Raw genomic sequence first — 24,188 nt, 5'->3', positions numbered from 1 at the left:
CATGAAAGTAGTGGTGATATTTTGCATATCTCTATTGTCAATTCATGCCATGGATTGGCAATGGCCTCTTAATTACTGGAGAGTCATTAGTATCCTTGGATCTATTCAAAATAGAGAGCAATTGCAAAACACAGAACCAATTGAAAAATCCCATTTTTCAGGAGGTATCAGGGATTGAACCTGGGACCTCATAAATGTGAATCAGGTGCTAAATCATTGCTCTATAAGCACTCATTCCCCCATTTTTAAGATTCTTTTTCTCAAGAACCACTCCCACTACCAGGTTGTATTAGTCAGTGTTCTCTGGGATAACAGAACTGATAGGAAATATCTGTAAATGACATGAAATTTTATAAAATTGTCTCATGTGATCTTGGGGATGCACAAGTCCATATTCTGCAGGGCAAGCTACAAACCAGGGGCTCAGATGGAAGTCCTTGATGCATTTCCAGGAGATGCTGACTGTCTGAAGTAGAGATGGGAATTCTCTTTGAATGCTGCCATCACTTCTTTTATGACCTTAAACTGATTGGATGAGATGTCACTAATTTCTTATGGCAATCTCCCTAGTAGATTGTAGATGTAACCAGCCATCTATGCAATCAACTCACTGATGATTAAAATCCATGAGATGCCTTTATATTATAATTAGTCCAGTGCTTGCTTAACCAAACAAATGGGCACCATAACCTGGCCAAGTTGACACATTAGCCTTGCCATGACACATATACTCTAGGTTTTAACTCTATGTGTTTATTCTTCATAATTAATTCACATTACTGAGACCATACAATATATGTCCTTTTGTGCCTGGCTTATTACGCTCAGCATAATGTCTTCAAAGTGGTGGTATCATATGGGTCCCAATTTCATTTCTTCTAACAGCAGCCTAGTATTCCATCATATGTATAAACCACATTGGTTTATCCATTCATCAGTTAATGGACACTTGGGTTGTCTCCATTTTTTGACAATTGTGAATAATGCTGCTATGAAGAGTGGTGTTCAAATGTCTGTTCATGTCACTGTTTTCAGTCTTTCTGGATATCTTCCTAGTGAGGGATTGCTAGATCATACAGCAGTTCTATATTTAGCTTCCTGAGGAACCACCAAACAGTCTTCCACAGAGGCTGCACCATTTTGCATTCCTACCAACAGTGAAGGAGTGTTCCTATTTCTCCACATCCTCTCCAGCACTTATTCTTTTCTGTTGTTTAAATAATGGTCATTCTATCAGATGTGTGGTGATATCTCACTATCTAGTGATAGTGAACATTTTTTCATGTTTTTTTTTGTCATGTTTATTTCCTGTTTGGAGAAATGCTCATTTAAGTCTTGCCTATTTTTAAATTGGATTGTTTGCTCTTTAATTGTTGAGTTGTCTGATCTCTTTATATGGCACAAAATCAAACACTTATCAGATATTTGGTTTCCAAACACTTTCTCCCATTTGAGTGGGTACCTTTTCACCTTAGTGACAAAGTCCTTTGAATCACAAAAGGGTTTTAAGTTTGAGGAGTTCCCATTTATCAATTTTTTCTTTCATTGCTCATGTTTTTGGGGTAAGGTTTAAGAATCCACCACCTACCACCATGTCTTAAAGGCATTTCCATACATTTTCTTTTAGGAGTCTTATTTTTGTAAATTTTATATTTAGGCCTTTGATTCATTTTGAGTTCATTTTTGTATAAAGTGTGAGATAGGGATCCTCTTTCTTTGTTTTTGCTGTGGATATACAGTTCTCCTGGCACCATTTGTTGAATAGACTGTCTGCCCAAGCAGGGTGGGCTTGAGAAGCCTTGTCAAAAATCAACTGACAAGTTACGAAGGATATGAGGGTCTGTTTTGAACCATCAACTTGGTTCCATTAGTCTATATGACAGTACCATGCTGTTTTTACCACTCTAGCTCAGTAATATGCTTTAAAGTCTGGAAGTTAGAGTCTTCCAAAATCTTTCTTCCTTTTTAAGATGTTTCTGGCTATTTGGGGCCACTTATCATTCAAAATAAATTTGATAATTGACTTTTAAAGTTCTTTAAAAAAGGATTGTGTGAATTGTAGTAGTTTGATATAGTTATGAATTCCAAAAATAGATATTGGATTATGTTTGTAATCTGGTCTGTATCTAGGCATGATTAAATTATGATTAGGCTTTGGTTGGGCCACATGATTAGAGTATTGAGTGCTTGGTGGGTGGGGACTCACAGATAAAAAGCATGGCAAAGGACAGAGTTGAGGGTTTTGTGATGTTGGAGTTTTGATGTTGGAGTTTGATGCTGAAGTCTTACACTGGAGGTGCAGGAAGTAAGCATGCAGAGGAAAGAGAAGCAAGCCCCGGGAAGAGAGGACCTGACCCATGAGAACACAGAGGAATAGAGACAGCTCCTTAGACACGACAGAAACCCCAGGGAGAAGGAGCTGTTCACCTGATAGTCTACAGCTGATCTTGTGAAGAGAGGCAAAGTGTAGTGAGCCTCATAATCTATAGCTGACCTTATGGAGAAAACAGAGGAGCTGAGCCCAGAGGAACCCAGGAAGCCTGAAATCTCACAGACGTCGGCAGCCAACTTGCTCCAACACGTGGAAATACACATTGGTGAGGGAAGTAACTTACACTTTATGGCCTGGTAACAGTAAGCTTCTATCCCTAATAAATACCCTTTATAGAAACCAACTGATTTCTGGTATTTTGCTTCAGGACCCTTTTGGCTGACTAATACAGGAATTTTTATCTCTATTATATTGAATACCAATTTGGATAGAATTGACATCTTAACAATATTTTGTCTTACAATCCATGAACAGGGAATGTTCTTCCATTTACTTAGATTTCTTTTGATTTCTTTTAACAATGCATTGTAGTTTCACGACTACAAGTGCTTTACATCCTTGGTTAAGTTTATTCCTAAATATTTCATTCTTTTAGTCACTAATGTAAATGAAGTTTTTTCCTGACTTCCACTTCAGATTGTTCATTATTACTGTTTAGAAACAGTACTGATTTTGCATGTTAATCTTGTATCTTACCACTCTGATCAACTCCTTTATTAGCTTTAGGAGCTTTGTTGTAGTTTTTTGGGATGTTCTAGGTATAGGATCATACTATTTGTGAATAGTGAAAGTTTTATTTTTCCTTTCCAATTTGCACAACTTTTATTTCTTTTTCTTGCCTGATTGCTCTAGCTAAACCCTCTAGCACTATATTGAACAACAGTAGTCACAGCGGGCACCCTCACTTTGCTCCCAATCTCACTTGGAAAGCTTTCATTCTTTCAACTTTGAATACAATGGTAGCTGTGGGTTTTTCATATATGCCCTTTATCATGCTGAGACAGTTTCCTTCCGTTCCTATCCTTTGTAGTATTTTTATCAAGAAAGGATGCATTTTTTTTCAAATTCCTTATCTTCGTCAATTGAGATGATCATGTGGTTTTTCTTTTTTGATTTATTAATGTGGTGTATTACATTACTTGATTTTCTTGTGCTGATCCACCTTTGAATGCCTGGTATAAAACCCACTTGATCACGATGAATAATTCTTTTAATGTGTTGTTGGATTCATTCAGCCAGTATTTTGTGAATATTTTTGCATCTGTATTCATTAGAGAAATGGGTCTTTAATTTTATTTTGTTATATATTTATCTGGCTTTGTTATCAGGGTGATACTGGCTTTATAGAATGAGTTTGGTAGCATTCTTTCTTGTTCAATTTTTTGGGAGAGTTTGAATAACATTGCTATTAAATCTTTGAATGCTTGGTAGAGTTCAACTGTGAAGCCATCTGGTCCCGGGTTTTTCATTTTGGGGAGTTGTTTGATGACTGTTACAATCTATTTACCTGTAATTGTTTTTTTGGGGTCCTCTATTTTTTCTAGAGTCAATTGGGTTGTTTTTATGTTCCTAGGAATTTTCCACTTTCATCTACACTGTCTATTTTGTTGGCCTACAGTTCTTCATAGTCTCCTCTTATGATCTCTTTTATTTCTGTGTCATCAGTAGTAATGTCCCCATTTTCACTTCTGATTTTATTTACATCTTCTCTCTTTTTTGTCTGTCAAATTTGTTACTCTTTCAAAGAACCAACTTTTGGCTTTGCTAATTCTCACTATTGTTTTTTGGTACTCAGTTTCATTTATTTTTCCTCTGATCTTTGTTATTTCATTCCTTCCACTTGCTTTGGGAATAGTTTGCAGTTCCATTTTTAGCTTCTCCAGCTATGTAGTTTGGTCCCTGATTTTAACTCTTCCTTATTGTATTAGTCAAGGTTCTCTAGGGAACAGAATCAACAGGAAATATCTGTATATAGTATGAGATTTTATAAGATTCTCTCACATGACCATGGGATGCACAAATCCAGGTTCTGTAGGCAGGCTGCAAACCAGAGGCTCCAAGAAAAGTCCAATGAAGGTCCTTGGTGAGCTTCTGGGAGACCTTGGCTATCCAAGGACAAGCTGAGAAATTCTCTCTGAATGCTGAAATCACTTTGCCTTTTAAGGCATTCAACTGATTGGATGAAATGTCACTCATTGCTGACAGCAATGTTCCAAATTGATTGTAGGTACCATCAGCCATCTATGTAGTAAACTCACTGATGACTAAAGCCCATAAATGTCCTTGTATTACAATTAACCCAGTGCTTGCTTGACCAAAAAACTGGGCACAATTTCTTGGCTGAGTTGACACATAAGCCTAACCATCACACTCATTTTTTAATGTAAGCAATTAGGGCTATAAATTTCCCTCTCAGCATTGTCTTCCCTGCATCTCATAGATTCTGATATGTTGTATTCTCATTTTCATTCATCTCAGGATATTGATGGATTTCTCTCACAATTTATTCTTTGACCCACTGATTATTTAAAGTTGTGTGGTTTAATCTCCATATATTTGCAAATTTCCCCCTTTTCTACCTGTTGTTGATTTCCAGCTTCATTCCATTATGACCAGAGAAAGTACTTTGGATAATTTTGATCAAGTTAAATTTATTGAGATCTGCTTTGTAACCCAAGATATGGTCTATCCTAGAGAAATATGCATGAGCACTTGAGAAGAGTGTTCTTTTTGAGTTACATTGTTTCATATATGTCTAGTAGGTTGAATTCATTTACCATAGTATTCAAGATTTCTGTATCTTCATTGATACTTGGGATAGATTTCTATCCAGTGATAAGAGTGGTGTATTTAAGTCTCCAACTATTACTGTAGAGACATCTATTTCTTCCTTAAATTTTACCAGTGTTTGCCTCATGGGATTTGGGATATTCTGGTTAGGGGCATGTATTAGTCTTTCCAAGTGGTGCTGATGCATATTACCAGAAATTTGTTGACTTTTTATAAGAGTAATTGTTTGGGGTCAAAGCTTATAGTCCCAAGGCCATGGAAAGTCCAACTCAAGGTACCATAAGAGGTACTTTCTCACCAAAGTCAGCTGCCATGTATTGGAGCACGATGGCAAGCAATCTCTGCCAAGTTTCAGCCTTCCCTTCTGGGCTTCTTCTTCCTCTTGAGGCTCTGTGGCCCCAGCTTCTTCCTGATTCTAGTTGCTGTCTGGCATATGGCTTATCTCTCAGGGCTTTCTATATCAGTCCTGGTTCTCTTCCCAAGGTCAGCTGTAAGCTATCAGGCAAATGTTCCATCTCTTCTCAGGGCTTTAGCTGTTTGAGCTTTCTCTTATATGTCACATGGCAGGATAAAAAATGACAAAATTCTCTCCTCTTTGTGTCTTTTTGAGTGAGTGCCTGTTTATATCAGACCAAGCAAGGGGGCAGGGACTCAACCTGAGTCATGCCCTCTGATGTTGTCAAATCAAGCACCTTAATCTTAACAGGTAATCTAATCAAAGATATTTCAGTTGAATTTAATACAATCAAAGGGCATCACACTCAGGAAAAGATTACTTTACAAATATAATCTTTCTCTTTCTGGGGATTCAAAAATAATGTCAAACTGCCACAGTGCATATACATTTATGATTTTATTTCTTCTTGGTGAATAACCCCTTTCATTAATATATAATGCCTTTCCTTTTCCCTAATAACAACTTTGCTTTTAAAGTCTCTCTCATCCAGTGTCAGTTTAGCTACCTCATCTTTTTTTTCCCCTTGCATGTGTGAAATATCTTCATTCAGCTTTTCACTTTTAATCTATTTGTATCCTTGGGTCTAAGAGTAGTCTCTTGTAGAAAGCATGTAGATGACTATATTTCCTTATCTATTCTGCCAGTCCATGTCTTTTGATTTGTGCATTTAATTCAGTAACATTCAATATTATTCCTGTAAAGGCAGTTCTTCACTCATTTTGAACTTTGGGTTTTATCTTTCAAACATTATTTTCACCACTCTTTTTCATATTTCTAGTTACTTTTGCTGATATAATCTTCATTTCTAGACTCTCTTCCAAGCCATTCTCTTTTGTCTTTTCTTTTCAGGCTGTAGCACTCCCTTTGGTAGTTCCTGAAAAGTCAGTCTCTTTGTTATAAACTCTCAGTTTCTGTTTATCTGTGAATATTCTAAACTTCCCTCATCTCTGAAAGACAAAATTGCTGGATAAAAGATTGTTGGCTGGCAGTTTTTTTCTTGCATTAACTTAAACATATCATACCACTGCCTTCTTGCCTCTATGGTTTTTGATGAGAAATCAGCACTTAATCTTATTGGGTATCCCTTATATGTTATGCATTGCTTTGCCTTGCTGCTCTCAGGGTTCTCTCTTTGTCTTTTACATTTGAAATTCTGATTATTTGTCTCAGAGTAGGCCTATTTGGATTTATTCAAATGGGAGTGCTTCGTGGACATGGATATCTATGTCCTTCAATATGGTTGGGAAATTTTCTAATATTATTTCCTCAAATATTCCTTCTGCCCCCTTTCCCTTCTCTTCTCCTTCTGGGACACCCATGCCATGCATGTTTGCATATCTTTTTCTGTCATTTATTTCCATGAGACTCTGTAAAATTTTTTCCATTCTTTTCTTCATCTGTCCTTTGTATGTTCACTTTCCAAAGCCATGTCTTCCAAACTCACCAATCTTTCCTTCTGCCTCCTCAAATCCGCTGTTATATGCTGCCGGTGTATTTTTAATTTCATTTATTGTTACTTTTATTCCCATAAGATCTGCTAATTTTCTATGTATGCTTTCAAATTATTTGTGCTCATTCAGTGTCTTCTTAATATCCTTAATCTCTTCCGCTATCTCATTGAATTTGTTGAGATTTGTTTGAACATCTATGATTAGTTATCTCAACTCCTTTATTTCTCCTGGAGACTTATCTTGTTCCTTTGTCTGGGCCATATCTTCTTGTTTCTTGGTATGGGTTGGAAATTTTTGTTGGTGCCTTGGCATCTGGTTTACTAGGTGTATTTATTCTAAGCAGTTTCTATCTTTAATAAAGCATTTTCTATTAGATAGGCTTTGTGCTCTTTTCCCTGTTTCATGCCCTTTCTCCCTTGCTGGTTGTATAGTAAGAGCTGAGGATGCAGTTGGTACTGTAATCTATGGAGGCTGAAGCTGCCCACATTGCTCCAGGAAGTGATGAAGCCTTTCCCACCTTTCTCCCCTGCCAGGGGTATAGATGGATCCGCAGCTGTGTTCAGTAATCCAAGCTATGCAGTAGTTGCCCAGAGAGACTGATAAAGCTTCACTTCCCTTCCTCCCCTGCCTGGGGCAGTGATGAAGCCACAGGTGTTGGCAGCAAATTCAGCCAAGTAGGTCAAAACTGAATGTAGTTGCCCAGGTAGATTTTTGAAGCACCAGCCCTGCTCCTCCCTTGCCAGAGGTGGGTATGGAGCCTCAGGTGTGCCCAAGAATCTTGTCTGGGTGGACTGAAAGCACTGGCATTTGCCTGGAGAGGCTGAGGAAACACCACCCACCCCTGTTCTATCAGGGGTGAGGATGGAGCCACAAGTGTCAAACTATCCAGTCCTTGCAGGCTGAAAGCATCTGCAGTTGCCTGGACAGCCTGGTGCAGGTCCCCCCAGGTTCCTCCCTGCTGGAGGTGGGCCTGGAACCTAGGCTAGGGCAGCATTCTAACCTGAGTGGAAAGAAGCTGGTTTCTACTGTCACTGTGATTTTCAATCAGCCTGGCCCCCCCTCATGCCAGGGGCAGAGTTAAAATGCAGTCTACCAGTTTCTTTCTGACTTGGACAGGTTCAAACTTTAGCTCTTCTTTAGATTAGAATTTAGGCAGACAAATTTACTAACCAGTAGCTGAAGTCTGTGCTTGATCATCTTCCTCCCCCATTTTTGGGAAATGGAGCTTCCAACTCCAGCCAGGGAATAGCTCCTAAGGTGACTTGCCCAGCCAGCAGGGGATGGGCACCAGTCTCAGCTACATGGAGTGCTCTACTCATGAATCTTCACTGCAGACAGGCAGTCTCCCCCTTCCATTCTTCCAAGGATGTTGCAGGATGCTCTTGTGGACTCCTGGACTCCCAAACAAGTGCTTTAGATAGCTCTGTGTGATTACTAACTGTCCTGTAGGACAAGCTCTTAGAATGCCTTACTCCACTGTCATCTTGCCCCTTCCCTCCCTGTCATATACACTATACTTATCAGAACTCAGAGTTTCTTTTCCTAAAGTGGTTAATGTGTGGGTAAAGGAGGGAGAGGTGCTGGCAAGTAATGTGAAGCTGCTGCTACCAGTAAGAACAGCTTTGCACTTAATTTTGGCTTTAAGTTCTCTTTTGTTCAGCCTTAAAACTTTTAGTGACAGCTTAGGCACCAAATAGATGGCTGAATTCAATCTTTCTTCCTGCTGTTAACGTCCAAGTGTATATCAATAGATAGCATATGCTTTCAAACCCCAGAGAATCCTCTCATATCTTATACAGTCCCTGAACAGGTAAGACAGTGGAAGGACCATTACTCCCTCCCTCTTACCCAATACTTCACTACCAGATCTTGAGTTTTCCAGGCAATCTTGGTGGGAGAACCACCAAGAGAACCACCACCATCTGCTTCCCTCCAACGTTTAGGCAAGAGCATGTGCTACCAGATCCTGGTGAATCTTATCTCCTAATCTAGCTTGTGTGGCCCTGTTTGTTTTTTTAAAGGAAATTTTGACTTTGCCCACCCTATGTTGGGTGCCAAATTTGTCAAGCACAAAGCTAAGACCAAGACTGACAGAAATGGTTGGTAAAGTAACAAGCCCTTTTTAGATTCAGTTTATTACTTTCATAGACAGCAAAAAGAAGAGAAGCCAAAGGTGCCACCTCCCCATGTCCTTGTTCCAGTCACCAAAAAGGACTGTGCAGAAATAAAAGGGTCCAGATGTCTGCAATGAAAGTTGGGGGATATCCTGTTGTTGAGGAGCTCATTCTAGACTACAACTAAGTGTTTTTATATTCTCCAGCTATACCTTAAGGGGGACTAGAGCCCCATACCGCATCAGAATATGGGAGGTGATGAGAAACTGTCTCATGACAGTCTGCCTGTGGAGATAAATAGGTGGGTGGGAGACAGCCTCCTAGTAGCTCCTTATAGGCCTCCCATCCTTGTATGTTATAGGATTTCAGCATGTTCTGTCAAGACTCAGATTCGTGGTGGGTCAAACCTCACCTATATCATGTATGTGGATACATGAATTGGTATCAGGACTCTGCGGGGGCACTGTTACCCCATACACATAATCCTCCAAATGAGAGAATAAACATTGACATTACCCTACAATCCAATCTATAGACCCCATTCAAATATTGCAACTGTCCTAGCAATGTTTCATTTTCTTTTCCGGTCCAGTACACAGTACATGAACACATTTTGTGTTAGTTGTCATGTCTTAAACCTCCTTCAGTCTGGGGCTGCTTCTTAGCCTTTATCTTTAATGTTTTTGACAGTAAATCTTCCACCCATCAACCAGCCTTAGCATCCATTGGTGATTCCCACCTGAATCAGTTACTACTATGTTTACCAAAGGACTATTTTCTAATTCCATAATTCCTTCTCCATTTACTAATTAGCTTTCTACTTGAAAGGAGCAGCTTTCTCTTCTCCCCATGTATTTATTTTTATCAGTGTGGATTCACAGATTATTCAATGGCTTATAATCTTTCACTATCAATGTTTATTCTGATGCATAAATTATCCCAGACTGGGCCAATGGGAATCCATCCAGGCTATACATAATTCCTTATTTTATGGCTCAAAAAGATGGCCCAGACTTATGTTTTCCATGCCCCAGCCCTGGAATCAGCCATATCTCTTATGGGCCCTGATTCCTTTTAATACAGGATGGTATTTGGAAAGCAATGTCTGGGTGCTAGGTGTGGTCATAGCTACTGGAGTATCAATTTCATTAGTCTCTCTTGGTGGAGAGAGCTAAGAAATGTATGCATATGTGTATATACACTCATCTATATATATCTGATCTATCTGTATATAGATTTTTTCCCTTGGGGGGGAAGACTTCATATCTATACTTTCAATTTTCATTTTATTCTTCTCCCTTTCCATGTTTGTAAATAATTTCTCTGACACCAAGAAACCTAGATCCCATTTTTATTCAATGTATTTACCTATTTGCTCAACCAATTTACTTATTTTCTTAATGTAACTGATTGCTGGCCACCTCCTCACCCTGAGGGCACTGGCACCCCATCATGGTCACTGTACCTCCCTTTCCCCTACTGTGGCTGGAAATTTCAATGCTTCATGCTTTTATTCAGCCCTGTTTCCTCAGCCACTGGGCACTTTGATATCTCCAAGTACCTGTCTTTGACCCAACCCCACCATGCTGTCGTACAAATTTGCCAACTCTGGTTGTGAAGTTAGGAAAACAATTTCACATTGCCTTGGCTCTGTCAATGTAAAGTTTATAAGGTGAAGGAGAGAGGAGGAGATCTTAAGGATGTCTATTCAGTCTCTGGTTTGTGCAAATGGATGATCCACTCACTGAGTTAAGAGACTTTGGAAAGAGATATAGTTTAGGGAGAAAACTATGAGCTGGAATTTAGATGTATTAAGTTTGATGTGCCATTGAGGTAGCTAAATGGAAATGCTTAGTAAGCAGCTGGATATGTAGGTCTGGAGTTCAGATAGCAGTTTGGATAGAGATATAAATTTGTCTGAAAATTGCATATTAGTTAGCAAAGAGAGAAGCCAATGAATGAATGTGAGAAGGAACAACCAGAGGAGAAAAACCAGAATAGAAAGCAGAATTCAAAGGAGGTATATTTCAAAGAGAAGCTTTCAACTTTGTCAAACTGAGAGGTTCATTCAGGACAGGAAAAGCATCTATTGAGTTTCTCTATGTAGAGGTCACTAGTGTACTTGATAGGTGTGGTTTCAGTGTTATGACATAAGCAGAGGTCAGAGTGCAATTAGTTGAATGAATGGGAGATGAGAAAGCAGAGAGAGAACAAGTGTATATTGTTCTATCAGAGATTTGGCTGTCATTGAAAATAGAGAAGCTACTGATCAGAAGGGGTTGTGCACAGAATGCAATAGTTTGTGTAAAGGTAAGCCATTTTGTTCACATCACTGTTCCTTGTTATGCTCAACACTTTCAAACACTGAACACTGAACAATGAGGTATCTTGGTGGTCATGTACTTTAACCTCATTTTATACTTGAAGAAAATGAGGCTCAGAAAGGGAGAGAGACTTGGGCTCAAGGTTGATCTGTAAAAATAATCAAATCATTTTATTTCCCTCAGATTTTCTTTTTATCAAACTCTTACCTTGTTTCATAAAATAATTACCATAAATTCCTGGTTCCTTAATTAATACTTATAAATTTTATTTTGAAATAATTATAGACTTACAAGAAGTTGCCAAAATAATACAGAGTCCCATGTACCCTTAACCCAGTTTCCCCCAATGATAAAGTCTTATATAACTAAAGTACAATTTCAAAATCAACAAATTGGCAATGGTATAATGTTAACTAGACTACAGACCTTGTTCAGTTTCACCAAATTTTACATGCATTCACTTGTATGTGTATGTAGTTCTATGCAATTTTTACACAGGTATAGATTTGTGTAACCAACACCACAATCAAGATTCAGAACTTTCCATCAGCACAAAGGTACCCCCTTGTGTTATCCCTTTGTAGTTGCACATATTCACCTTCCTGTCCCTGTCTCTGGAAATTACTAACCTGTTCCCCATCTCTGTAATTTTTGTCGTTTCAAGAATGTTACATAAATATAATCATATAGTATGCAAACTTTTGAGATTGTCTTTTTTTTTCACTCAGCATAATGCCCTTAGTGTCCACCCAAGTTGTTGTAGGTATCAATAGTCTGTTCCTTTTCATTAGAGTAGTAATGGATGTAACAATGCTTGTTTAACCATTCACCTACTGAAGGACATCTATGTTATTTCCAGTTTTTTACTATTATGAATAAAGTCCATACAAACATTTGTGTACAGGTTTTTGTGCAGACATAGATTTTCATTTTCCTTTGCTGGGTTATATGTTAATTGTAATGTTAACTTTATAAAAATTTTCCCAACTATTTTCCAGAGGGGCTGTACCATTTTACATTCCCATCAGTGACATTTGAGATCCAGTTTGTCCATATACTCAACAGCATTTGGTGTTGTTACTATTTTTAATTCAGCCATTCTGATAGGTATGTAGTAATATCTCACTATGTATGGCTTTAATTTGCATCTCCCTGATTACTAATGACATTCCTCATCTTTTCATGTGCTTATTTGCCATCCATATTTCCTCTTTGGCGAAATGTCTATTCATGTCTTTTGCTCTTTTCCTAATTGGATTGTTTTTTACTGTTGAGTTTTAACTATTCTTTATATATTCTAGATTCATCAGCTATATGGTTTGCAAATGATTTCTTTTAATCAGTACCTTGTCTTTTCCTCTTCTTAAGCTTATTTTAGTGCCAAAATTTTAAATTTTGATGAAGTCCAATATATCAACTTTTTTTTTAAATGGATTGTGCTTTAGGGGTACAGTCCAAGAATTCATTACCTAGCTCTAGATTCCATAGATTTTCTCCCATGATTTTTTCTAAAAATCTTATAGTTTTATTCCTTACATTTAAGTCCATGATCCTTTTTTTTTTTTTTTTTTAAAGAAAATGGTCCTGGGGATTGAACCCAGGACCTTGTATACTGGAAGCAGGAGCTCAACCACTGAGCTATATCTGCTCCCCTCCATGACCCATTTTGAGTTAATTATCATATAAGGTATGAGGTTGAGGTTGAAGTTCATTTTTTTTTCTTTTTTGACTATGGATGATTGCTCCAGCATGAAGGATAGCCTTTTCAACACATTTGAATTGCTTTTGCACCTTTGTCAAAATCAGTTGGGTGTATTTGTGTGGGTTTGTTTCTCTTGCATTGATTTCTGTGTCTATCTCTCTGCTAACACCATACCATCTTGCTTACTGTAGCTTTACAGTAAGTCTTAAAAGTTGGGTAATGTGAGTCCTCCAACTTCATTCTTCTTCTTCAAAATTGAAATAGCCTATTTTACATCTCGTTATTTTTGACTTTCCTGTCAGGTAAGAAAAGAGAAGAAACATGGCTGTGAGGAATTAAGTAAAATATAGCATTTACATTCCATATTCCCTACGGCAGTGGTTTTCAAACTTTAACATGCCTCAGAATTAGCTGGGGAGTTGGATGCAGTGATTCTGATGTAGGTGGTCTGGACTATACTCTGAAATCTGAAAAGCAATTATCTAGGGAGAAACATGAATAAATAAAATTACCCTTTATCACTATTGTTAGAATTTGTGCTTTCTTTCTTTTCACCTCCCCCAACCCCCACTTTAATTTCAAGTATGCAATGGGTCTAATCCTTTGCTGAGGATACACTTACCATTTGTAGTTACACATAGTAATAGTGCAACAGAACTTTTTAAAAGCATGATTTTTATTACATCCCAAGCCCTAAATGTTTCTGGAAAAACATATTTATATCATAATGCTCAATAGGAATTTGCTTCAGAGTCAAATATGCTAGAACTCATCTGTTTGGTTGAAAAGGGGCACCCACATAGATTCAACCTTTGATATCTATCTCAGAATACATATTTTAGAGATCAAGAAAGAAGATATGAAACACATGCCTCTCAATGAGGACAAAGAGTAAGGTGTGCTGGTGAGTCACCTATACTTCCATCCACTAACCCTGATGTACTTATTTACTTGCCCAATACAAACATTATGACAACCAAATTGAAACACGAAGTCGGTTTTGAAGAGAATATCTGAAAATGAAAATAAAACTTTCAAGCAAAACAAGAGAAAATAAATATTTAAAATGCACCCCCAGATATTTTATTCCAAGGTATTCCTTGCCAATTTACCTTTCATAGCCTTTTAAAAAATCTTACTTAAATCATCTTGCATAGGCCAGTTATAGGTAGGAGGATTCAATCAGCTCTAATGAAACTCTTAGAAAGACATCTTGTGTTTATTGCATGAGTAAAACTCATACATTGGGATATCAGAAAAGCCAACCCATTATTTACCTATGCATGAGTTATGTGTATTTTCATAGACTATATTTAGTATACAAATAGAAAAAATCATCTTTTTTTACCCCATTTTGTCTCCTGCATTATTCTAGGGAAGACAGTTCTTGCATAAGTTCTTCCTTTTCTTGTTGCAACTCCTGCAAATGTTGTTGGTTTTGCTCCAGTCTGTCCTCCAACCACTGGAGAAGAGGCCCGCTGACTGCTGACATCTGGCTGCACAGATTCTTGGTAAACACTTCAATAGGAAAAACACAGACGAGGTCACTGTGGAAGAGCACTGTCCACTGGCTTGTTCCCACTCCACCACCAAGAGCCCCCAACTGTGAGCAGAGGAAGAAAGGGTTGAAGGAGGAAGTAGAAAAAAGCACAGTAAGTAGGATTTGTATAAGATTTCTTTGGCCAGCCAAGGGAAAGACAGAGGAGGTTAGAAAAGCAGATACCTATTCTGAGGCTATTATGAACACTCCTGAATCCATCAGCCAGAGGGAAGCCTGGTTATGCAGAAAGTGGAAAGATGGTCAGCTCTTTACTCCCTTAGACAAAATGGTCAAGAGCCTAAAAAGGGTTCCTTTCCCCTACTCTTTAGACCTTCCCACCCTGCAAATGACTATAACTCCCTAGAGAGCTATAACTCTGCATTCTGCAACTTAATTTTCCATATAACCCTTTAGGAAAGTTGCTTATCAAATGTTATTAACATTGAAGAAATAAATACATTAATTCAATTAACTGGATAGATCTTTTAAAATGAAGAAAAACCAGAGGGATGAAGAGTAAGGCAGTTATCTTTCATGCCTTACTGTGAATTAATGGAGTTAAAATCTTGCTCTCCTAAGCCTTAGCTGAGTTCAGCTTCATGATGAGACAATGATTCTATGGCATTATTTTGAAAAAAATTCCTCCCAATGGAAATATCTTTTACTCTTCCATAATACAGGATTGTTATTGAAATGACCACTGTTAATACTTGGGGATGTGTTTTCCAAGACTTTTGTATAAGTGCATGTATGTGTGTATATATATACATATGTATGTATGTGTGTGAGAGTGTATATATGTATATCTATATAATATAAACTTTTGAATAGAAATTGTGTTGTTTTATCTTACTTTTTCCCCATGTAACTATATAATATAGACATCTTTCTATGTTAGGAAAGATCTAGCTTTCCTTTTTAGGGCTGCATAATATTCTTCTGAATGGACACACCAATTTAATAAATCACTTCTTGATGGACATTTCATTGGAATCCAATTTTTCCTATTATAAATACTATAATTAATATCCTTTTAAAAAAATTTATCCCCCCTCCTTTGTGGCTTTTTGCTTGCTGTATGCTCTCCATGTCCATTCACTGTGCGTTATTGTGTCTGTATTTATTTTTATTTATTCCACCCTCCTTGCAGCTTGCTTGTTGTTGTCTGCTCTGTGTCCATTTATAGCATGCTCTTCTTTGTTTTTGCTTGTCTCCCTTTTTGTTTTGTCACCTTGCTGAGTTGGCTCTCCGTGGTGCTGGCGGGCTGATGGCACTCTGCGGTGCCCAGGCTGGTGGCTCTCCGCAGCGTGTGGGCGAGCCTGCCTTCACAAGGAGGCCCTAGGATGCGAACCCAGGGCCTCCCATATGGTAGACAGGAGCCCAACTGATTGAGACAGCCGCTTCCCAATTAATATCCTTTTAAAGATATTCTTATACCCTTGTCCTACAATATCTTTTATAAAGATTTATTTTATTTATTTATACCCCACCCCCTCATTGTTTTGTGCTCGCTGTCTGCTGTGTGCTCTTCTGTGTCTGCTTGTATTCTCTTTAGGCAGCACTGGGAACCAATCCTGGGATCTTCAGGAGTGGGAGAGAGTTGCTCAGTCTCTTGCGCCACCTCAGCAACCTGGTCTGCTGTGTCTCTTATTGTCTCTCCTCTGTATCTCTTTTCATTGCGTTATCTTGCTGCACCAGCTCTCTGTACAGGCCAGCACTCCCACATGGGCCAGTTCTCCTGTATGGGCCAGCTCTCTGCATGGGCCAGCACTCCATGTGGGCCAGGACTTCACCTGAGCCAGCTCTCCACTCAGGCCAGCTCACCATGTAGGCCAGCTTGCCTTCACCAGGAGGGCCCCAGGAATTGAATCCTGGACCTCCCATATGGTAGGCAGGAGCCCAATCGCTTGAGCTACATCTGTTTCCCATCCTACAATTTTTTAAGGATATATTTCTATAAGTGGAGTTGCTAGATCCAAGTCCATGTACATTTGAAAACTGATTATCTATTATTTTCCAAATTATACCAAATTATACCTCCAGGAACAGCATATGGGAGTATTCACTCCCCCACATCTTCGCCTAATTATCTCTAGGTTTCAACTTTGTCAAAAGAAAAGGTGAAAAAAATGACTTTTTTAATCAATACATCTTTGATATTAAGGTTGAGTGTTTCACTGCCATTGGCTATTTCTCATGAATGGCCATTTGTGTCCTATGCCAATTTTTCTAATGGAGTATTTTTTCAATAATATTAAAAATAGCTGAAAATTATTGAGATCTATCTATAGGCCAAGCATTATTCTAAGTACATGGCATCAATCATGCATTTAATTCTCACCAATTACCCTGGAGGTCCTATCCCTATTTGGTGTAAGAGAAATCAGGTAGATCAGGTAACTTGTGTATTCCTCATCCCCTCCACCTGCCTTTTATCAAATATAGAACATGGGTGAGGAACATGAGCTCAGGAGGCCAACTACTTGACCTATGAATAGACTATGATTCTAATTTCAGTTCTGCCCCTAATTATTAGCTGTGTGACCCCAGGCAAGTTATTTAACACTTCTAATTTGAATTTCCTTATTATAAAATGGGGATAATAATAGAACCTATTCTCACAAGCTTGTTGTGAAGATTCAGTGATCTTAAAACCTACTATGTACAAGACACTGCTGAGCATTTTCCTTGTGGGTGTAACCTCTAAAAGTCTTTAAGTTTTAGTCAAATTTGTCAGGCTTTTCTTTTGTGACTTTAGGGCTTAGGATCATACTTAGGGTATCACCTTTCCATAGCAGAAAAACACACTATTATTTTGTCCTGTGTTTTTTTTTAACATAAAATAAGCTTTTTTGGGGTATAATTTACAAAACAACACAGTGTGCCTATTTTAAGTGTATACTTCAATGAGTTTTGACAAATCTAAGCATTCTTGTAACCATCCCCCATCAGTCAAGGGATAGATTGCTGCCATCACCCAAAAACGTCCTCTCTGTAGTTTCTTTTGCAGTCAATGCCCCTCCACCCTCAGCCCTAGGCAGCTACTGTTATGCTTGCTGAATTGGCTTTGCCTGTTCTTGAATTTCATATAAATGGAACTATAGAGTATGTACCCTTTTGCATTTCTTTTGGGTCAATGCCTAGGAGAGAAACTGGTGAGACATTTGGTAATTGCCAAACTTTTCCAAAGTGGTTGTACCATATTTAATAGTAAGAGTTTAAATATATCTGGAATTTATTTTTGTGTAGAGTATGAGGTAGTAATCTATTTTTCCCTAAATGGAAAGAGAAGAATATAAGACTATGAAACTTAAGACTCTTTCATTCAGCATTATACCCTAGTGCCTAGCAGAGTGTGGACATTCAACTATTTCTTGAATGAATAAACTGACAAATGAACTGTCCCCAAATTATTTAATGAATAAGCCATACTTTTCCCTTGATGTACCATCTTTATTAAATAGTAAATTTCTGTATGTATGTGGATATTTTTGAATTCTATTTAGTCACACTGATCTATTTATCCATTTTTGAGCTGTTACTATACTTTTTTTTTTAATATTTATTTATTATTATTATTTTTAATTACATTAAAAAATATATATGAGGTCCCATTCAACCCCACCGCCCCCGCCCCCCACTCGCCCCACAGCAACACTCTCTCCCATCATCATGATACATCCATTGCACCTGGTAAGTTCATCTCTGAGCATCACTGCACCCCATAGTCAATGGTCCACATCATAGCCCAGACTTGTAGCTTTAGATTATGTTTACATGTCATATATTACCAACTTTTAACTATTTGTCATGTTTTACTCTCAGGCAGAAATAAAGGGATAAACCAAACTATCTTTCTTTTACTGTCTCAAGTTATTACATACATTTGATATCCCAATTTATTTTTACCATAATTTTCCCAAATTAATATGTATTCTATATCTAACCTTTAAACTCATCACTATATTCCATTTTACTATTAAGAGAACGTGGCAATATATTGGGCTTCACTTTTCAGGAAGTTTTGGATCACAGAGAGGTTCAACGATGGCAGCGGAGGAATACTGGTGTGGGATGTTATTGACAGGGGACACATGGTTGGCAGGGAGTTCTACAGGGCATATATACAGGGTACATAAAAATGTTTGGATATTTTCATAGTGGATACAATTAAAAACAACAACTGAGGGAGTGCTGAGTTCCTAGCCAGGGGAGCTCTATCACAGTCCCTAAAAGAACAGCAACAATCCCCCAAGTGCAATGACAATGACCAAAGAAGAAAGAAGGTCCAACAATGAGCCCTTGACACTAATGACTATGCTTGTGAGCCTGTACACCTGAAATAAGAACAAGGCCTAGAGCTGCAGGGTGCCTAAGCGTTACCTCCTGAGAGACTCCGTGTTGCTCAAATGTGGCCAGTCTCGAAGCCAAACTCAGCATGTAAATGTATTGCCTTCCCCCCAGCGTGGGACATGACTCCCAGGGATGAGCCTCCCTGGTGCGGAGGGATTACTACCAAGTACCAGCTGATGATGTAACTAGAAAATGACCTTGAATAAAAGGGTCAACTCAGACCAGCAGAGTATCTCAGTCTACATATAATACCAGGAGTTAAAAATGCTTTTTGACCTGAATCAAGGGGTAAATGGAAAGGACAAATGAGTTTATATGGCTATGAGTCTCCAAAAAGAGCCAGGAGGTTATCAGAGGGGTTGCCCTTATGCACACCTCAGTAGAGTCCCAGAGACAGATAAAGTAGATACAACCCCACGTATTGGTTCTTCTGAGGGCTACAGAGACCCAGAGGTTCTATGGTCATGGCAGATGGAGTTCAGTGCCATGTTAGTTGGCTCTTCTTTGGAGTTTGTGTTTCTGTGTGATGGAGCTGGACTCAGATGTGATCTTTTTTCACAAGCATCTCCTGTTGCTTTTACCAGAACTGTAGTTGGTGCTGGGGTTTAATATATACCCAGGGGATCTGAATCTCTGGACTGACCATATGATAGCCAGGCCCTGAGCCTCAACAGACTTCAGCTCCTACACTCTGCTTTGTTGGACTTACCCCACTCAGCTAACATGGAGTTGAAGAAGGTCAACCACCACACCATGGAACCAAGAGTGCCTACAACTGGAAGCAGGATTGCATCCAGCATCCATGTGGAATCTAAGCCCCCTCTTGATATAGATGTGGAGTGGACATAACCATTCCAAGGTCCACAGGATGGAGGAATAGAATATGGATAAGAGTGGACTTACTGATATTCTATTCATGAACTATTGTGATTAGTAATCGAAAAAATGTGGCATTGGTGTGGAGAATGTGGCCATGGTGGCTGCTGGGTGTGGGGAATGAGAGGAAGAGATGAGATGTGGAGGCGTTTTCGGGACTTGGAGTTCTCCTGGGTGATGCTGCAGGGACAGTTACCGGACACTGTACGTCCTCCCATGGCCCACTGGGTGGACTGTGGGAGAGTGTGGGCTATGATGTGGACCATTGACAATGAGGTGCAGTGGTGCTCAGAGATGTATTCACCAAATTCAAGGAATGTCTCATGATGATGGAGGAGATTGTTGCTATGGGGGAGGAGTGGGGTGAAGGGGATAGGGGGTATATGGGAACCTCATATTTTTTTATTGTAATTAAAAAAAAATAAAGACAAAAAAATTTCATATGGAAAAAAAATCTTAAAAAAAAAGAGTTATTACATATAACATTTGAAAGCCTCCACTCTTTTCTCACTGGTGACTTTGCCAGTATCTAGGGAGATAGCACAGAATGTTGAGGGAGTCAGGGTTAGCTTGAGGGAAAAGGTGTGGGTGGGTAGGTAATGTACCCTGGGAAAAGTGATGTGATATATATATAGTATTGGGCTTTCTGCTCCTTGGCCTTGTAAAGGAATTCTTTATACATTTATTGGTGTAAAAGATTTTCTCCTTCGTGCCCTCCCTTTTATTTATCTATCTGTCTATCTATCCATCCATCTCTTTTGATCTTTACCATAATAGGCCGGGAGTGGTGTGCTGAGGACTGTTCATGGGAGCCAACTGTTAAAACTTCAGGAAGTTTCTGATATGGTTGATGTCATGCTGGTAGTGTGAAATCAGCCATGGTAGGGGTATTACACAACAAAAACTGACAAATACTACAAATAAAGGGCCCTCCCCCTTCCATGAGAGCTGTTTGTTAAACATGTACCAGCACACCACTGAGTAGGTCTATCATAAAGCTTATTCAGTTTACTCTTGTCTTACTCTAGATAAGGTACATTTACAGTATTAAAAAGTCCATAGGGTTCAAAAGAAATATTTGGATCAATGGTAAAGGTCTTGGGAAAAGAAACTCAATGATAACTTGTACTCATTACTTCAATCACTGAAGTAAACTGGCTTTTGTCAGTTGAGTATTTCAGGGGTTAGTGCCTACATTCAAGGAAAAAAACTTACCTGAGCCATTATGGATCTTGGTTACTGAATCCAGATGTGTAAGGCTAAAGGGATAAAATAGTTAGGGTTAGTGACAAAGCAGCACTGAAGGGAAAGCAAAATAGTTACAGACTACAGCAAAATGATAAACTATATCAGACATTTGTCAGCTGGATTAGGTGAATATGAATGGTTTAAAATGCCTTCATTGTTAAATTCATAATGATTTGGGGGAAGTGATTTTTAGTCAATAGACATGATAATTTTTAAATTACTATCTCTCGCTTCTGAAGGCTTAATATGGTACACATTTATTGGGGAGTTGTTAATGTGCAAGGCCTGGTGCTTGGCACCAGGGCCAATAAGATGTTCTTATTTTGTTTTTACACATGAAAGTATCTTTTCCCTGAAAAATCCAAAGTGTAACAGGAGAGAAATAAATGTTAAGGAAACTGTTATCACACATTATGATTGGAGACTGTTACAAAGCTTTCTTAAAGAAGTAAAAGGAAAAGATACTCAGCAGTTGAGTTGCTAAAGATAAAAGGACAGAAGAAGAGAACAGGGACTAGATGCTGAGAAGGAGAAGAAAGAGAGGGTCTCTACCTGTGGATCCTCCTATATGCATCCTGTTCCTCCTGGCACAGGATCTTGGGCAGCTCTACTGCTGACTCAAGGCATACTTTCCCAATGGTGACATGAGGTACAATATGGATTGGGATTTCAATTCTTTCATACCTGCAAGGCAGTCAATTCAGGAGAGTTTTTAAGCCTGAAGTGTAACAATCAGAAGTTCTGTATACTCTTTATGGAAATTTTGAGGTACAGCCTTCTTCAAAGATTAAACATTCCTATAATTTATTTTAGTGACTCATCTTTAAGGTGGATAGAGTACAAACTGGGTTCACCTGGGGAGAAAATTCAAAGTCTATTTGTAGAGTCAATATTCTCTAGTCCCATAGAGAATCTGAGGCCACTTTGATAAACTTAACAAGGCCTTTGTAGCCCAGGGTGCTGATGACTGCTCCCCACACTAGGGAAATAGCTACCTAATATTATATTCAGTTAGGAAATTGCCAGTGAGGTTGAACAGATTGATCACAGAGCCTGAGGAAGAGTAACTACAGAATCTTCAATGACACCATCAATTTATGTAGATGGGATTACTCACATAATTGCTCATTTGTTCAAACTCAGTGTTCACCTGTAGCCCTCATTTCCCATTCTCTCTGCTGGGGGAAAATACATAAGAAATTCACAAATATTTGTATTTCCATTCTAGATTAAGGGAAACAGATATGCTTGTTACTGAGGCCAACCAATCTATCTCTACCACTTTTTACTCCAAACAAACCTAAATTCCACCTAACAGTGGTTTCAGTGGAGCATCTAGGTTGAGGCCCCTGGCACTGTGAGGCTCCACTGGCATGTGGTGGTAAACCAGCAAAAGATATATCTTCCTTTCCCATCCAGCAGAGTGTGCCTGGACCCCACATAACCTAGATGGAAGCACCTGCCCCAAAACACACACGTACCCAAGTAGCCAGGGAGGACTTCAGACAAAGTATGCCACAGCTGCTAGTGATTTGCAGAGGGCCCTTTGAAATTACAAACAGTGACTATTATCACTAATGGTTCTAGAAACCTGGAAAAAGTTTGCTGCTGTTAAGCTGATTAGCAGGGTGCCCCATGGATTTTTCAGGACCATGAGGAGAAATGGTTCCAGTGGTCCACTGGGTTTATAATCACAAAGAGTTATCTAAAGCACCTGTTTGGAGGGCTCAGAAGACTAGAAGTGCATCTTGAAACATCCTTGAAAGAATGGAAGGAAGAGCCTGCACATCTGCAGTGAAGATTCATGAGTAGAGCACTCCATGCCATGGAGGCCAGTGTTAGAAGCTACATTTCTCCAAAATGGAAGAGGAAGAGATAGTTGGGCACCAACTTCAGTTATTGATTAGTAACTGAAGCTGGCTAAAGCATAACCCTGGCTAAAGTATAATCCTAACAACAGCTAAAGTTTGAACCTGGCCAGTCAGAAAGAAGCTGGTAGCCACCATTTTAACTCCAACCCCAGCATAAGGGGAAGCAAGGTTGATTGAAAATCACAGTGAAGGTAGGGATCAACTTCTTTCTACCCAGATCAGATTGCAGCTCTGGCCTAAGCTCCAGCCCCACCCCTGGCAGGGAGGGAGCTGGGGGGACCTGCACCAGCCCCTCTGGGCAACTGCAGGGGATTTTGGCTGGAACAGACTGAATAGTCAGACACCTGGGACTCCATCACCACACCTCAATAGGATAGCAGCGGAACTGTGTTCCCTCAGCTTCTCTGGGCAACTGCAGATGCTTTCAGCACACACAGACTGGTTTGTTGACCTCCTGGGGCTCTACCCCTGCCCACCCATAGGATAGGAAGGGGCTGGTGTTTCTTCAACCTATCTGGGCAATGCAGGCATTTTTAGCTTGCAAAAACTGAACTGTTGGACACCTGTAGCTCCAACCACACCCATGATAGGACAAGAGGGAGGTGGTGTCTCCCCAGGTTTTCTGGACAACTAAAAGTACTTTCAGCCCACAACAACTGAATAGTTGGACACCTGTGGCTTCATCCCACCCCTTAATAGGATAGGAGGGGAGCGATGTTCCCTCAGCCTTTCTGGGCAATGGTAGGCACTTTTGGCCTACAAGGACTGGACTGTTGGGCACTTGTGGATCCACCCTCACCACCCAAAAGGATAAGAGGTAGCTGGGGTTTCCTCAGACTCTCTGGACAACTACAGGCACTCTCGGCCTGCATGGATTGGACTGTTGGGTACATCAGGCTCCACCCCCAACTCCCAATAGTATAGGAGGGGTGCTGTGTTTCCTTAGCTTCTCTGACCAACTGCAGGTAGTTTTGGCCTACATGGACTTGTCTGTTGTATGCCTGTGGTACCATCCCAACACCTTAAAGGCAGAAGGTACAGTACCCCTTCAGACTCTCAGGGCAACTGCAGGTGGTTGGGCCCACATGGATTAGATTACTGGGCACTGCCGAGGGCCCATCCCCAAACAT

At 39.4% G+C, this 24,188-nt stretch overlaps 1 protein-coding gene across 4 annotated transcripts in view; it reads right to left on the bottom strand.

Annotated features, from left to right (window-relative positions):
• Positions 1-11,709: 11,709 nt before the first annotated feature.
• Positions 11,710-24,188, bottom strand: part of BRCC3 (BRCA1/BRCA2-containing complex subunit 3) — a 138,075-nt gene continuing 125,596 nt past the window's right edge. For all 4 annotated transcript variants that reach the window (XM_004479147.4, XM_023584823.3, XM_023584825.3 and 1 more), the window contains 4 exons: positions 21,740-21,871; positions 21,155-21,198; positions 14,519-14,688; positions 11,710-13,465 (listed from right to left, as the gene is read on the bottom strand). In XM_004479147.4, the coding sequence (XP_004479204.1) occupies positions 14,537-14,688; positions 21,155-21,198; positions 21,740-21,871 (328 nt within the window). In that variant the 3' untranslated portion in view covers positions 11,710-13,465; positions 14,519-14,536. The remainder of the gene's footprint in view (positions 13,466-14,518; positions 14,689-21,154; positions 21,199-21,739; positions 21,872-24,188) is intronic.

Source organism: Dasypus novemcinctus, chromosome X (assembly GCF_030445035.2).
Source record: "Dasypus novemcinctus isolate mDasNov1 chromosome X, mDasNov1.1.hap2, whole genome shotgun sequence".
Classification (NCBI taxonomy): Eukaryota; Metazoa; Chordata; class Mammalia; order Cingulata; family Dasypodidae; genus Dasypus; species Dasypus novemcinctus.
This window is presented reverse-complemented; position numbering and strand designations above follow the sequence as displayed.